General features: G+C 46.0%; 3 protein-coding genes across 9 annotated transcripts; 1 reads left to right on the top strand and 2 right to left on the bottom strand.

The window, feature by feature from the left end:
- Positions 1-1,799: 1,799 nt before the first annotated feature.
- OSGEP (O-sialoglycoprotein endopeptidase) lies at positions 1,800-8,763 on the bottom strand. The gene is made up of 11 exons (XM_063089157.1): positions 8,180-8,763; positions 6,459-6,578; positions 6,105-6,280; positions 4,223-4,318; positions 4,026-4,075; positions 3,804-3,882; positions 2,884-2,949; positions 2,679-2,769; positions 2,365-2,440; positions 2,168-2,266; positions 1,800-2,010 (listed from the first exon to the last, which is right to left on the bottom strand). Exons 1-11 carry the CDS (start codon positions 8,292-8,294, stop codon positions 1,971-1,973), a joined length of 1,008 nt encoding a protein of 335 aa, XP_062945227.1. The 5' UTR covers positions 8,295-8,763; the 3' UTR covers positions 1,800-1,970.
- Positions 8,764-8,838: 75 nt separating this feature from the next.
- APEX1 (apurinic/apyrimidinic endodeoxyribonuclease 1) lies at positions 8,839-11,346 on the top strand. 6 transcript variants are annotated; one of them, XM_063089151.1, is made up of 5 exons: positions 8,839-8,902; positions 9,227-9,352; positions 9,560-9,747; positions 10,232-10,424; positions 10,558-11,346. In XM_063089151.1, exons 2-5 carry the CDS (start codon positions 9,295-9,297, stop codon positions 11,073-11,075), a joined length of 957 nt encoding a protein of 318 aa, XP_062945221.1. In that variant the 5' UTR covers positions 8,839-8,902; positions 9,227-9,294; the 3' UTR covers positions 11,076-11,346. The 6 variants fall into 6 exon arrangements, with proteins under 6 accessions (XP_062945221.1, XP_062945222.1, XP_062945226.1 ...); XM_063089152.1 differs by having other exon boundaries at positions 8,857-8,945; XM_063089156.1 differs by having other exon boundaries at positions 8,871-8,933.
- Positions 11,347-11,416: 70 nt separating this feature from the next.
- Positions 11,417-15,205, bottom strand: PIP4P1 (phosphatidylinositol-4,5-bisphosphate 4-phosphatase 1). 2 transcript variants are annotated; one of them, XM_063089159.1, is made up of 7 exons: positions 14,931-15,205; positions 14,376-14,566; positions 13,714-13,820; positions 13,167-13,272; positions 12,925-12,977; positions 12,744-12,834; positions 11,417-12,238 (listed from the first exon to the last, which is right to left on the bottom strand). In XM_063089159.1, exons 1-7 carry the CDS (start codon positions 15,070-15,072, stop codon positions 12,095-12,097), a joined length of 834 nt encoding a protein of 277 aa, XP_062945229.1. In that variant the 5' UTR covers positions 15,073-15,205; the 3' UTR covers positions 11,417-12,094. The 2 variants fall into 2 exon arrangements, with proteins under 2 accessions (XP_062945229.1, XP_062945228.1); XM_063089158.1 differs by having other exon boundaries at positions 14,910-15,205.
- Positions 15,206-16,378: the final 1,173 nt, after the last annotated feature.

Genomic DNA, 16,378 nt, shown 5'->3' on the forward strand with positions numbered 1-16,378 from the left:
TGGCAAGTTTAAGGACTAGGGACATGGAATATGGCTGAGTGGCATAAGGGACCCACTTTAATTTCACAGTGATAAATTTAAAGTAAGACCAGTTATCAGCATGGCTGTTTTTTGCTAGCCCTTTCAGCTGCATGGTTCTAGGTATAAAGTAGGTGATGAGCTAGATATGACAAAACCAAGAGGGGCAAGGGAGATAAGGTATGTACAACAAAGTGTTTCTTACTGGAATTTAGCTGGAAAAGAGGAAAATGAAAACACGTGGACGATAAAGTCAGTGGAAAGGAAGTAAGAGCAATGGATTACAGGTCCTGGTGAAGAGATTGTTGTAAGGTTGTCGCCCAGGAAAGGAACCAAACATTTAATTAAGAATTTTAACAGAGTTTTTATTAGCCAGCTGGTGACTGTCTCCCCTAGGTATTTTGGGAGAGCAGCCACTAGCCTTGGTCTGGTGGAGTTTATAAAGGCAAAAACCACATCCTGTTGGCACACAGGTTTGTCCAGGTGTAAAAAGCAAGCTAGGTAGCTAGGTTACCAGAAGCCAAGTGAGCAGTTAAAGCAATCAAGCATAAAAATTTTCATTGTGTATGGTTCTTGTTCCTATGTAACAGTTCACTGTGTATGGTTCCTGTTTCTATGCAACTGTTTTAGTTTCTATGAGAAGGTCACACTGGTTTCTCATGCAGAGGGGGTAGTCTGACAATGAGAATGGAGTAGTGCCTACCTAAGATGGCATTGGTCATGTCAGGGTTTTCTATTACAGGATGAGTTGTTGGATTCAGCATACTAAAGGGAATGAACTGTAAAGATAGGAGGTAATGGTAGAAGAGTAGGATGATTGAGATTTGGAGGAGTTGTGGGTCTAAAATATGAGTGGCTGAAGTGGATGTTAGAAGGATGAGATTTATGATGAGTGATGTTGGTGTGGTACAGTCTAATGTTTCAAAGCTGAGAGGAATTAGGGATGAGGGCGAATGCTCTGGAAATAGTATGAGGAAACATGAGGACACCTGCACTGCCTTGAGGCCCAGTGGTGCAAGTATGTAGGAAAAACCATCACCAGGAGAGAGGTGGTAGAAGCAGAGTCCTCACAAGAAACCAGGTCTCAGAGCAAGAATGTGAAGGGAACACTGAGAGATGAGGCTGAGGGTATAGGGAATTTTGCAAATGACAGGCTACTAGTTCCAGAGAATACAGAAAAGTTTCAGGAGATGGAAGAGGGAGGTAGATGGGGAAGAAAATGGGGGTGGAGAAACTTATGGTTATTAGAGTGCAAAGGATGAGATGACTTGATAGTTTGGGACTTCTCATGGTGATTGACATAAACAAGATAAGGGGCACAATGAGATTAGCTCTGGTGATTGCAGTAGGGAGGGATGTATATCTGGAGCCCCTCAAACCAGCAGTGGAAGTGTACGTAGGAGTATGTAGGAGGAAGCGTATGGAGGAGGGGCAGTTTTACTCTTGAGTTACAAATGAGATCTATCTCCAGGATACTTTGAGGGAAGTGCTGAGTACTTACTTCAAACAATTTCAATGAGAGATGAATGTAAAGCAGTTAGCACAGGGTCTAATATTAAAATGATATGATGATGATGATACTGTTGTTAAGGGGATGTTAGGATGGTGTCTGTGATTTCCCCTTGTCCTAGGCTCCTGAGCAGCAGCCTCCAAGACTACCTGCACAGTAAGCCAGGGCACTGTTGTGACCCTTGCCTCCTTATCCATTCACCCCATTGGCAGAAATTTAACTAGTGCCAACTCTGTATTAGTCCTGAACAACACAATCCAATTACCACAAACAAAACCAAAAATATTTTATTACTGAGTCATCTTGGAGTCCCACAGGGAACCCTAAGCCTTGCTTGAAGTCCATAGCCTTTCTAGCACTCCCACAATCAGGAAAGAGATTAAGGCCCACAGTTCTTTGGGCTCCACTTAGGGAACTATCTACTTTGGTGCTGTTAATCTTGTTAGTCCCTCCAGGTCACTTCTACTTCATCTGTCCGATATCTGTAAAGAAATAGGAAAAACTTGGTGGAAGGCTATCCCTTAGCACCTTCCATTCTTTGCCCTCATGCTCCTGCACTGATTTTTGCCTCTTCCCTGCGGATTTTTGCCTACCTCCCATATAATCTTATCTACCCCCTCCAAGGACTGGATCACTCACCTCTGTGTCACCCCAGAATCACTGAGGGGGGTCCTGTGCCCAGCCTGAAACATCTCCCAGCCAGCCTGTGCTATCATGGCTCCATTGTCAATACAGAATCTGGGAAAGAAAAGAGATATGAAATTTGGGATTCAAGAATGAAAAATCACAACAATGGGAGGAGAAAAAAAAAATCAAGAAAGGGAAAGGGCCCTTACCTCTCATCTGTGGCAAAAAGCTGGGCTCCGCGTTCCTGGCACATTGTCTCCATCATCTCCTGTAGCCTCATGTTACCTATAAAGAGGTAGGGGACAGGGTTGGCTTAGCTTTAGCCATCTCTCCACAGTCCAGCTGTACACCTCATGTGCACTTAAGATAATGAAGTAGAGGACCGGAGGCAAGGCTTGGGAAGCATAGGCAGGACAATAAATGAAACTAATAATTTTGCTAAACCCTTAGTGGTTTAAATCATCACAAGGAAGACACACAATGCCAAGAACAGGAAAGAGAAATACTATTCAATGATACGTACACCCCACACCCCCCACAATGAGGGCCTCCTGGGAGCCACAATGTGCCATGGCTCGCTCTGTGATCTCTACCAGCATTGCAAACACAGTTTCCTGTGGGGGACAGAAAAGGTGAAAACATCAGAGAGGCATCCCAGCTTAGTTCTGCTTTATCATATAAAAGCTCCTCCAACCCCGATTTTCTGTCCCAGCTTTTTATTACATTACCTGCAGGGAGAAACACAGATCCTCAGGAGTACACTCCCCTGTGGCCAGCATCCGATGGGCTACATCCTACAATTAAAAGAGGAAACAAATAAAACAATAAACAGTGGTTTTGAATTACATGAGAGCAAAAATTAGCACACTTAGAAGATCATTGTGTTTCACAATTCAAGCTAAATTAGAACACTTGGAGGATCATGGTGTTTCACATTGCCCTTCACTGGCACCAAACTATAGAATGGGCAGCAATCATTTAAGATTCAGTAACTATATACTGAATGCTCCCCCTGGCACCTCCCACCCACCCCTTACTTACCACCCTGCTTACTTTTTCTTCATAGTATTTATCGCCATCTGACATTATATTTTATTACTTTCCTTTCTGTATCTTTTTCTTTTTTTTTTTTTAAATCTGTCTCCCGTCATTAGAATCTAAGCTTGGCTGGAAGCCACCCTGTCCCCACCTGCATCCAGCCCAGCAGCAACAATCCAGCCACTGCCAGAAGCCCTCCTCCAGCTGTGGGTGGGGCATGGGCCTCAGCCACACTCCACTGCCATCCCAATCAGGCCAGTGAAGGAGCCAACCATGGGCTCGGCTAGCCCCTCTCCCCCTCCTCCCTCCATCCCACCCCCACAACATCTTAGAATGTAAAAAAACAATAATAGAAATAAAATTTAAAAAAAAAAATCTAAGCTCCACATAGGAAGGGAATTTTGTTTTGCTCCATACTATATCTCTATTGTCTAGAACAGTTCCAGACACAAAGAAGATATTCAAGAAATATTTGCTAAATAAATTTATTCATCATCTGATATAGGCCAGTACTATGCCATATGCAGGAAATACAACAGTGAACAAAACAGATACACTTCATTAAAAAAGCATAAAAGTGACCTCATCTCCTCACCTCTTTCATACTCACCTCAATAAAAGACAGGATCCCTGAGAATGAGACATCCATCCCCTTTACAGTGTATGGCAGCTCAACTAGCTTCTTGCCTCTATGTGGGAATGAACAGATGAGGCATTAAGCCTATAGTCAGCTCTGGCTGCTCCCCCTACAAAGCCCTTTCCAAACCTTATTAATGACAGAGAAATCCCTAAAGCCCCAGCAGCCAGTCACCTTCCACCTATGTCTCCTTACCGCTTTGCCATCTGTTCAATGTTGTAGCCTGGGCTTGGGTCATTGGATATCTAGCAGAAGATAAATTAAGAAGTGAATGGGATGAAGCCAGATATGCAAGAAGCACAAAAAGCATATTTACTACTTTCTCCCTCCATTTCCATGGCTCCCCAGAAGTTCACCTACATCTTATGTTCTCTGCAGCCCCAATGGCTTACCTTTAGCACTCGGGCAAAACGATCCAGACAATTACCCACAGCAATATCAATGGTTTCCCCAAAGATGCGGTAACGATGTTCTGAGTATGCAATCACCTAAGGGTGATGAGGATGTCCATGAAATCTCAGGTCTGTAAAGAGGAGCATTTGGCTTTGGGGAAGAATGTAGTAGAGGATCAACATGGCCCGTAGAGCTTCCAATAAGAAATGAAAAGAAAGTGTCTTCTCATATCCCGAATGGGTAATTTTTTTTATAGCTCTTATCTGAGAAGCAGCCCATATATCCTGAGGCTTCCAAAAGTGGACTCCTAATACACAGAAGATAGTCTAGGTCAGGGCAAAAGCAAACTCATTTTAAATACATTTTTTTTTTTTTTTTGTCTTTTTCGTGACCGGCACTCAGCCAGTGAGTGCACCGGCCATTCCTATATAGGATCCGAACCCGTGGCGGGAGCGTCGCTGCGCTCCCAGCACCGCACTCGGGAGAGTGCGCCACGGCTTGGCCCTTAAATACATTTTTCTAGCTTAAAGGTTCCTGACAGATCCCTTAAAAAGTTGTCCTGAATTGTTGGGGGGGAGGAAGGAGAGGGAGGAGGAAGGAGGTTTTGGTAAGGGGCAACAATAATCAACCACAATGTATATCAACAAAATAAAATTTAAAAAAAGAAAAAAAAAAAAGTTGTCCTGACAGTGTGGACTTGGGAACAGTCTTTCCTGCTTGAAGGCAGGGAACAAGAGTTCTTTTAGATTATCCTACCAGGGCAGTGATATTTGGAAACAAGAAAAGAGATAGAGATAAAGAATTCAAAAATGCCGTATGGGTCAAACTAATGGCCCACTCAATTCAGCAACAGCAATCCACTTACGCTCATTCTTCATATGTGACTAACTTTTAGTACAGAGAATATTTATCATCTACTGATACATATGCTCCATATTTCTGACACTAAGGGCTTCCTAGAGATCTTAACAAGTCTCTTTCCCTTCCTGGTGCTGTTACGGATTTCCTTTGTTTCTGATGTAGCTCTTACTCTGCTATCAAAAAGCTGGTGACAAAAGGGGAAAGAAAATCCTGCTTTTCTTCTATTATCCACTCCTGTCCACTCAATCATCATTCCTGTTTTTTTACATCCAAGCTTCAAAAGGAAAGAGGAAGAGAAAACTCTATCACTGCTCCTTTCCATCAACTCCTGCAGCCTCCATGGCTACTTTCCACAACTGAAGTCCCTAACCTTGTTTATCACCTTTCAGGCCTCAACCAGCTATTTGCCCTTTACCTGATAAAGTTCCCATGTTGTTTTAGTGGGAATGTGTTCCTTATCTTTAAAACTATTTCATAAAATTAAGTTTTAGAACACAATGCTTTCATAAGCCAGGGACAATGCTGAACTATTTCTAATGATAACTGTACCAGGTGATATCTCAACCTTAAAGGATCACGTAAGGTATCCCAAACAACTTTGGCTTCACCTATAAAGTTAAAATACCTTCTATCATTTATAAAGTGCTTTTTAAAGTTACTTATATTTTCACACTCTTAGAACAACAAAGTCTATATATTTATCCTCTGTAATATAAAACAAAAAAATGTAGTTATCTAAAAAAATAAAATAAGTTTTCGTTACTTTGAAGGGTTCAATCCTTACCACTCTTTCCTTTTCTAAACTGGAAATTCACATAGGTAAAAGTCAGCTAATGTTCTAATCAACTTGCCCAAATCTACAATGTTACAAACTCTGTTGTGGGTTTTCTGATGTGCAGTATTTTAGGTTCAGATAAAGCCAGCTTTATTCTTACAGTTCCTGCAGCTCAGGTAAAATAAGAAAGCCACTGGTTCAGTGCTTCAGAAATTAAGATGAAATGGGTGGAGCACCCTAAATACCTGTGTATTTCCTCCGCTGACATACAACACAGTTGGGCTGGTGGCTCCAGTGATGAGACGGCCCATCTCAATGTGGCCTACACAGTGGTTCACACCTAGCAATGGCTTATTCCACAGTTGAGCCACAGTACGGGCCACAACAGCCACAGAAACCAGTGGGGCACCCATACCTGGGCCTAGAGGGATAGAAATGAGAATTAGAATCCCAGAGATTAGAAAACACAGATGGGGGCAGTAGGGGATGTGAGAGATGGCGTAGAGGCAGTGGTGGTGACAGAGGTGAGATACAGGCTATTTTGACCTAGCCAGGCTCCAGGTATACTTCTCCATTTTTGATCACTCTCTCAGCCATACCTTTGGTGTAGGCAATGCAATCGATATCCTGGGAGGTTAATCCAGCCTCTGTTAGTGCCTCCTGCAGCAGGTCTAGGATAACAGCTCGGTGGTGCCTGGCAGTATCACCTGGAAGGAATCCTAGGAAAAAGACACAGGTCAGAGACCATAGAGTTTTCCTGTATCAAAGGTAGGTAAAAGCAAAAAAAAAAAAAAAAAAACCCCAAAAAACCAAAAAAACACCATGCACACACAACAGGAGTCTGAGTAACGTAGGAAGAGTACTTTCACTCTCCTTAAGCATCCTGTTTTCCACGTTGTCAGATGTACTCTTTCCAGCCTCTATATAGGCTGTTCAGCTTTCAGAAATGTCCTTCTTTATACCCAACTCCTGCTCAGCCTTCAGGACTCAATTCAAATGATACCTACCTCATACTCTTTGGTGACCTTCTCTGTGACCCTACAGAACTCCATAAATGATTACAACATTGTATTTAACATATAACAATTATAGCATTATAATCATCTGTAGTTTGCCCAGTTTCACCATGAGTATCTCAAAATAGCATTGGCTATTTTATTTATCTTTGTATTCTCAGTGCCCAAGTACCTAGAAGAGTGACTGTTAAATATACATACGTATTTCTAATGAATAACTTATCACAATATCACCTATGCCGGGAGGCTTTTCACGCAAGTCAGTTGACTTCATCTATGTGTGCAGATGTTTTAGGGGAGGGCAGGCAAGATATAATAGACTATAAAATAATATTAGCAAGAAGTTGTAATGTGTCTGATACTTTCATTTAATACTCAAGACCCAATAATACTGGTATTATTACTCCCATTTTAAGAGTTAGGAATAGATATCCAAAACATAAATATTCAATTTTTGTATTAGTCCATCTCTGCTGCTTATAACGAAATACCTGAAACTGGGTAATTTATAAAGAAATACAATCTATTCCTTACAGTTTTGGAGGCTGGGAAGTCCAAAGTCCAGAGAACACATCTGGTGAGGGCCTTTTCTGGTAGTGACTATAGTTACACAAGGTATCACATGGTGAAATAGCTGAGCAAGAGAGAGCGCTAAGTTTCTCAGTTGCTCTCCTTTGAAAGCCATCAGAACCACGCCCATGACTGTATGAATGGATCAGTCCATTCAAGAGGACACAGTCCTCACAATGTGATCAACTCTTTTAACGCCCCGCCTTTCAATTACCATAATAGGATTTCCCACCCTCTTAACAGTTACAGTGGGGATTAAGCTTAAATTAGTTTTGGAAGGCCATATAATCCACAACAAATATGAACATGGTAAAGCCAGCCAATTCTGTCCGACACCTAAGCTGGGAGTCTTACCACTCTCATCTCTCTCCTTCTCATTCTAGAATATTTTGATTCCAGCTCCATTATACCATTTGTCATGCTGTAGTGCAAAGATCTGTTTATAAGCCTGACTCCACTGCAAACTCATAACACCTGTTTTTCAATGTTTAGCACATAAAAGGAGCTCAATAAAAACTGAATGAACCCAGAAGATACAGGTTCAAGTAACAGTGACTCTTCTAGTCATTACCCTTGTGACGTTTAGACTGTCACATCACCTCAACGAGACTCGAATCCAAAGCTGTAAGAGGGGACAATGCGCCCCAGGACCCACTTCACTAGTGCTCAGGAAGACAGAAGGTGATGCTATGCGGAAAAGTGCGCCGCAAACTATAAGCCGCCTACTCACTCACCTGTGCCCGGAGGAGTGACATAAGTCCGCCTCGGATTCGCCAGCACCCTGCCATCCCGCACCACTCCCACACCAATCTTGTTGGCGCTGCCTTCAAAACCCAGCACGGTCGGCATGGCGGAGCCTGAGAAAAACGCCAACAGGGCTCCTAGTAACTTGTGGAGCCGCGGAGGCCCTCACTATAGTCCGTGCCGGGGCGCAGATTCCACAGCGCAGAGTAAGACGACCAGTCTGCGGGTGTTAGACAGCAGATGGCACCTGGACAGACACGGAAAGCTCTCGCGGGTGGAGCCCCGGCGCCGCCGGTGGCGTCACGGCGACCCGTCACGGCGACCAATCAAGGCCCCCTCAAGAACCTTTCTAACTGGCAGGAACACTGAGCCGGCCTCCGAGCCTTATATTCCTACGTTTCCCCGCTTTTCTCCCGTGGTCCAGACCAGCCTTCCCCATTGGCTTTTTTTCCCTCTTGCTCAACGTTGGAATCGTCGGTCAGCGTGGCAGAATGAGTCCTGCATCTGGCACAACGACAAACAGCCCGAGAATGTAGGGTTGGGGCCTTTAGTCTCCCGGGGAGATAGAGGAGGGAGGGACAGCCGAGCTCTCCGTCACATGTGCCGGGCAGACCAATCACCCACATTTCTTCTCCACGTGACTGGTATCTGGGATCACGTGACCACGCCAGGTCCCACGTGGGGGCATAGCGTGCTCCATTCTTTGTGCTCGGGTAAGGAGGATCCAGGCTGAGAACGCAGCAGGTCGTATACAAGGTTGCTGTTCTGCTCAAAAGAGGGGCTTCGCTGGCTGGCAAACCTGAATCGGGACCCTTAATTAAGGTCCTCAATTGGCCAGAGGGCAGATCTCGCGAGGAGGGTACAAGGCACTATGAAATAATCTAGTTAGGTGGGTGAAGGGCTGAAGGGCCTATGATGCAAGGAGGCGGGGAAAAGATTCAGAGATAATCTAGTTTGCAAGGCGGGACCTGGTGCCCGGACGCCCAAGGGAGGTAGTCATCTCCTTTGCTGGTTTCACGATTTCTTTGCGTCTGTAGGCAACGCAGTGAAAATATTGCTTCGGTGGACAGCGTGGTACAGGTGCCGAAGGACCGTAGTTACAGGGATGCCGAAGCGTGGGAAAAAGGGAGCGGTGGCAGAAGACGGGAACGAGCTTAAGACGGGTAAGAGAATGGAATGAGTCGCTCTCCCTACAAGCTCTGGTGGGGGTGTTTCTAATTCCGTCGATGAAGGGAAATATGGACCGACTCATTTTTGCAGGAGTTGGTGAAGAAGTCGCTATTACTGCCGTCTCTCAGTGGTCTGTAGTTAATTCCTGGTCGCGGTTGGAAACCGCAAACTTTTACCACTATGTATTACTCATTTTATAGAGCCAGAGGCCAAGAAGAGTAAGACGGGAGCAAAAAAAAACGATAAAGAGGCAGCAGGAGAGGGCCCAGTCCTGTATGAGGACCCCCCAGATCAGAAAACTTCACCCAGCGGCAAATCTGCCACACTCAAGATCTGCTCTTGGAATGTGGATGGGCTTCGAGCCTGGATTAAGAAAAAAGGTTTAGATGTGAGTGGAATTCAAGGAGGGAAGAGTATGTATGAGTGATCTTGGGGTTTAATCACCTTTTCTCATTTTAGTCCCCAGAATGTGTTTTATTTTTCTCCTGCCTGTAATTTTCTTATAGGATATGTACAAGAGGGGCTTTACCAAATTCTGCCAGTTGTATTTCCTAAATGTCCATTCCTTGGAGTCCATTGTTATTGTCTTGTTCAGTGTCCTGTCCTCTTCCCCCAAATGTTGCAAAAAACCTCTTTACTAGACTTCCCATTTTTTCTCCAGCATATCGTCCAATTATTACTTAAAAATCTTACCTCTCTCCATTAGTTGTCGGTTATAGAATTGCTTAAATATTGTGCTGCTAAGACTGTTGAACCCCTTATGCACATGGACTGTCTTACCTGTGTCTATACAGTATTTAGTACATGGACTGTTCACTAAATGTCTGCTGCTGAGTTGATAGTACTTTTCCCGCCTTTTTTTTCACTCACAGTGGGTAAAGGAGGAAGACCCAGATATCCTGTGCCTTCAAGAGACAAAATGTTCAGAGAACAAACTACCAGCTGAACTTCAAGAGCTGACTGAACTACCCCATCAGTACTGGTCAGCTCCTTCGGACAAGGAAGGGTACAGCGGTGTGGGCCTACTTTGCCGCCGGTGCCCACTTAAAGTCTCTTATGGCATTGGTGAGGCCCTGTTGATCCCTAATGCCTGAGCTCTTCCAAACCAATTGCTAATTCTCCATCCCTGCCCCAACTCTTGATTGCTTTCCTTTTTCTTATTGTTCTTTATGCTGATTCTGTTTCATCATTTTTGTAGGTGAGGATGAACATGATCAGGAAGGCCGAGTGATTGTGGCTGAATTTGACACATTTGTACTGGTAACAGCCTATGTACCTAATGCAGGCCGGGGTCTGGTACGACTGGAGTACCGGCAGCGCTGGGATGAGGCTTTTCGCAAGTTCCTGAAGGGTCTGGCTTCCCGCAAGCCCCTTGTGCTATGTGGGGACCTCAATGTGGCTCATGAAGAAATTGATCTTCGGAACCCCAAGGGAAACAAAAAGAATGCTGGTTTCACTCCTCAAGAGCGCCAGGGCTTTGGGGAATTGCTGCAGGATGTGCCGCTGGCTGACAGCTTTCGGCACCTCTACCCCAACACGGCCTATGCCTACACCTTTTGGACATACATGATGAATGCTCGATCCAAAAACGTTGGTTGGCGCCTTGATTATTTCTTGTTGTCCCACTCTCTGTTAACGGCATTGTGTGACAGCAAGATCCGTTCCAAGGCCCTTGGCAGTGATCACTGTCCCATCACCCTATACCTAGCACTGTGACATCTCCCCCAAATCACTCTGAGCCTGGAAAACAAGCCCCACCCCACCCCACCCAAGCTAGCATTCCTTCTTTAAAAATTAGAGTATTGCTGCACTGTATTTCTCTTCTATAAAAATATGAGCCCTCCATCCAGGCTCCTGTGACAAACAGGTTTCTTTTAAGCCCAAGGTTTCTGTTTCTTGGGTCCCCACCCCTTTTTAAAAAATTAAACAAAAGCTACTGATGACTTCCTTTTAACTATCCATGTGAAAATAAAAAGGCATAGTTTCAGCCTTGCTTTCTTTGTGTGTTGCCCCTTTTCATACATACAAGTTAACAAGTGGGAAAAGGTAGAGTCATGACCTTATTTATTTACAAGCACAGGAAGAGTCCCTAATTTCCCCCAAGACAGAACAACCCTACCCAGCCCAGTTAAATACTGCAACTGGGAGTAAGGAAGATTGGAAGGAGGAATTAAGGGAAATAAAGGACTAGGGGAACATAACCCCCATTAAATAGTTATATACACATCAGTTCCTGTGGTTCTGTACAGAGCAGCGGCTGACCCCACCCCCACAGGACACAATGTGGGGAGAGGAGACTGAGGGTACTGAGGCCAGAGCCAGCCCCTGGTGAAGTGCAATAGCAGCAGCAAAGTCCTAATGGTGCACAAGAGGGAGGGGAACCCCCAGGGCTACCCACCCTGCCCTGGAATGTGTAAGGGACAGGAATTGCTCTCAGGGAGCATATAGGAAGGACCAGCCTAGAACTGTCTTTAGGACCCAGGTTTAGGGGCAACATTTTGCTTACTTCACCCTAACACAGCAACCCTTGGAGGATAGCGGATGGCCAACAGTGGTCTTACCTACCCCTCCAAACCTAAGTGAGGGCCTGGTTCCTTCCTACTTCTCCCCAGGGAAAAGAAAGGCAGCTGCTTGGCTTCCATATAGAAGCCCAGGGAGCTTTTTACTCCAGCTCCATTTTTAGTGTCACTGTCCCCACCAGGGAGGGGCCAGGCACAGTCTGTGGGTCGTCAGGCTCAGGAGAAGTTCTGGACAGGGTGGCTGACCTTCATACAGGCCCAATAAAGTGCCCGGCCCAAACACAGCACAGCCAACAGAATGACAAATGCCCAGCCTGCATAGATGCCTCCATATTGCCGTGCATGCTTCCATGTGCCAAACTGATGAAGATGAGAAAGAAGAAAAAGAAAGATGGGATTATGTTGATTTCCCACTACTTCCTAGAAGCCCTAGGAACAGGAACACAGAACTCAAGCTTCAGTGCCTGTTCCCTATCCACATGTAGCCACCTTCAGGAATCTTATTCAAGTTCAGGTTGTTCATCTCGCTTCACTTAGGCAGGAACATACTCTTACCATCACAGACAAACGTCAGTCAAGTTTTAATGTTTGGCAACTGAGCCAGGCCTCCTAATAGTAACTCTTAATTTAAGCCACTTTTCCATTGTCCTATCCTCTACAGAGAGAGGATGGCTGTTTTTTTACTCATTTAGTAACAGTAACGACTGTTTATCAGTCACCTTCAACTCATCCATACCTTAAAACAACACTCCCCCCCCACCCCCCCACTGCCCAGTTTCTTCCACTTTTTTTAGGGTAGCCATTTCCCAAATGTTAACCTATGGAGATGAGGCTAAACGAAAGGGGCTGGGTCAAGGTTACTCACAGCAAGGCCAGTGGCAGTGACTGCCAAGAGTAAACCAAGCAAGAAGCAGCAGATACATCTCTTCCGTGGGTATCTGCGCCCGATAGATGACCTGTGGAGGGCAAACAAATGGATGTTTGTGATGGTCCTGTAGTTTTTTCTTCACGTTACCTAATTACCAGCTCAATCCCTAATCACTTACACTTTCCTGCAGTGAGGACAACGTGCCAAGGTTCGGTCTGTGAACTCTGTCCACTACAGAGAAAGAAAAACTCATTAGTAGAAGCAGGGTCCTCCTCAGTGAGATCCTTGGGCAGGGGAAGGGTGGGAAACGTGTCCCCATGGGATAGACCTTTTCAACATTATCATTATTCAGAAAAATAGACTCATGATCATAATTACTCCTAGTTTTTTACCCCAGGGCTTCCCAATACCCTTCCTCACCAGAAAAGTATTCTTGCAATGTCCGCAGATGACTCTGACACCCACAGGTTGTGGTTCTGGACTCAGAGGTCCTGGATGCACAGGTCCTAGGTTGATGATTCTTTTGCTACACAGGAGAAAAAGACTATGTTTGAAAGTTTTTAATCCTAAGGATTCCCAAACTGCCTCTCCTTCACATCCCCCACTCTTTGCCTATCAAATTCTTTTACTTCTCTGTACATTTAAGATACTCTGTCTCCAACCCTACCAGAGAATCCTTGAAGGAGAGCACTGCTTAAACTTAAGGTCACCAATTCCCTTTTAACCTCAGGATAATTCAACAGTGCGTGCGGCTCTCCAATCTCCTAAAGAACACCATTTCATCCAGTTTTTTAATTGAGAAATGAGAAAGATGGCTATAATATTCCCAAGGCACAATGCTGCATAGCTTTTCCTCTTTCTAAATAAACACCAGGCTCTCTCACCTTTACATTCGATATAAACACTAATCCTTTTTTGGCTTTCCAATTCTTCCCACTTATGTCCTTCCCCACCTTATGCCTCTTACCAATAGGGCCGAGGACAGGCAATCCGCTGGGAAGTCACTTTGCAGATAAGGAGACAGTTACAGGGGCATCGAACATATTTTTTCCCTGGAGGTGCATTCTTGATTGGCTAGAGAATAATGGGGACATCAGCAAGCAAACCCCTTGTCCCAATCCCTTCCACTTCCCTGCAAAAACACTTTCTGAGGAGAGATCAGAAAGATAATGTACAAGGGGCCAGCCCGTGGCTCACTCAGGAGAGTGTGGTGCTGATAACACCAAGGCCTCGTGTTCGGATCCCATATAGGGATGGCCAGTTAGCTCACTGGGTGAGCATGGTGCTGACAACACCAAGTTAAGGGTTAAGATCCCCTTACTGGTCATCTTTAAAAAAAAAAAAAAAAAAGAAAGATAATGTACAAGCCAGGAAGGAGAAATAAAAAACAGACATATATCATGAGATTTGCATAAGACGTAAGTATCCAAGATAGGTATAAAGGTGACAGATGATGAGCATTAGCTTTGGTGAATGGCTTCTGGGAAAATGGCTGTGTGAGACTCTTGGAACTGAAACCTGGGTCTCATGAAGGGCACGTGGCTAATGCCTGATGATCAGGGTCTAGAATCAAGAGATCAAAAAGGATCCAGGAACAGGGCCCATTTCGTAGATATATACGTAACTCACAGTTGCTTCATTGCAGACACCACATTTGACTACATGCTGATGCATCTTGCCTTCCACATTGATGAGAGACTGGCAGACTCGGCAGGTGATCATGGGGGCACTCCCACTGTCCGGGCTGGTGAGGGGTGAGTAAGGGGGCGGGTCCTCCCCAGGCAACACTGCCGGATGCCCCTCGGGGAAGGGGGGGAATGCTGGAGAGGAAGCAGATAAAAAGAAGGTCTGGGATCATTTGCAGACACCATCCCCACGGATGCTGCACAGGGGTAGGGACCTCCTTCTGATCCTCGACCCTTCTGATCCTCGACCCTTCTGATCAAGCTCGGCGTGCTTCTCATAACCGGCTCTCGATCAACTTTCCCAGGACCCCCTTCCGTTCCCAGGCTCTGGAAGCGAATGCGGAGGGACGGAAACCTCATCCCGTCACAGGTGCAACAGTCCCGCACCTGGCGCTTGAGTCCCGCCTCCGCCCTCGGCCCCACCCACTCCCCGCCTCTCAGAGTACCCCGGGAACTCCTCGGACCCGCCCCAGCTTACCCTGGGGCGGGGCATGTTTACCGGCTCCATAAGGTGGTGCAGAGGGGGTCAGGCCTCCCCCGGGCCCAGCCCCGCTCCCTCCCGGCCCCACGGAACCGTTGCCACCAGCGCCACCGTCGATGGGCTCGGACAGCAGCGGGGAACGCTCTCCATCTGCCGCCATGGCCGTCACCACCGCCTCCCGCTCCGGTCAGCGATCGGGCTTCCTCCGCCGCTGCCGTCGCCGCAGCCACAGCCGCCGCCGCTACCGGGTCCTCAGGGCGCTTGCGCGCCGGGCGCCCTCTGCAACCAGTGGCCTGCCCCGCCCCGTCCGTCCCGCAGCACGTGATAGGCTATCCCCGCCCCGCCGTGCTGTTATTTGTGGAAATAAACCAATTCCTGGTTCCGTGAAGGCAGCTCTGCCTTTCCACTGGGGAGCGTCATGCTAGCGTCAGCTGTCACGTGATCTGCCAGGACCTGCCGCTGGGCTTGCAAAATCTGCACGTGACTAGAGGTCCTGCGAGCCATTGGAAGCGTGGCCCCTCGCGCTACCTCCAGACCAGGAGGTAGGACTAGGCGGCTTCTGCTCACTGGTCATGTGTTTCAGGAAGTGGCGCGGCCTCAATTATGTGCCACCTGACGCGGAATCTGCTCCTCACTGGGCCAAAGACACCACTAAAGACTTTGCTACCACTTTACGTTGTGAGTGGCCTCCCATTGGTTGGTGACTTCTCTTCCCTTGTCCTGTGATCTTTGGGGCCCAAATTCGTTTGCCCATATTTAGCGCCAGAACATAGGGGACATGGCTTACGCATTTTAATTGGGAGGGCAATGAAAGTGTACGAAGCTTGGGCTGTTCTTAGCAGCGGGAGAAGAGACGGTAGGCAACAGTAGGCAACGTTAGCCAGTCAAAGAAACACATTTAAAAAGAAAGGGCAAAAATAATATAAATAAATAAATAAAAACCAGGGTAATGATGTGCCAGGAGGAAATAGATTAAGAAGTTAAGATTATCACCACAGCCTTTCTTCCTGGAGTCACTTCTGGGACAGGACTGGATTCTCCAGGAAGCTGTCCCTTCAGACTCCACCCCTGACCAAATTGTGAGATTATGAGATTGTCCACCAGTACAAAGAGATCTCATTGTTTTGCTCAATTTTATGACCACCAAATACTTAGGCATATGTGCCTTAACACATATGCCTAAGTATTTGTTTATTGAATTAACCAATCAAATATAAGGGTATTTTAATCACCTTGTGTGGCAGATGGGACAGTCTGTAAACTTGTCTCAACTTTGCCCGCAGCAAAGGGCAGAGCCTGGCCAGCCCTCTTTGCCTACCAGCAGTCTCATATGGTCTTTAGGGGAGCCCGAACCACACCTAAGTTTTCCTCAGGTCATAGCCCAAATTGTGACTACCTTAAATATGTGAAGCAACAGGGAGTTGAAAAAAACAATGCACTCTGAGGACCATGACCAGTTTGGATAC

Source organism: Cynocephalus volans, chromosome 3, assembly GCF_027409185.1.
Source record: "Cynocephalus volans isolate mCynVol1 chromosome 3, mCynVol1.pri, whole genome shotgun sequence".
Lineage (NCBI taxonomy): Eukaryota > Metazoa > Chordata > Mammalia > Dermoptera > Cynocephalidae > Cynocephalus > Cynocephalus volans.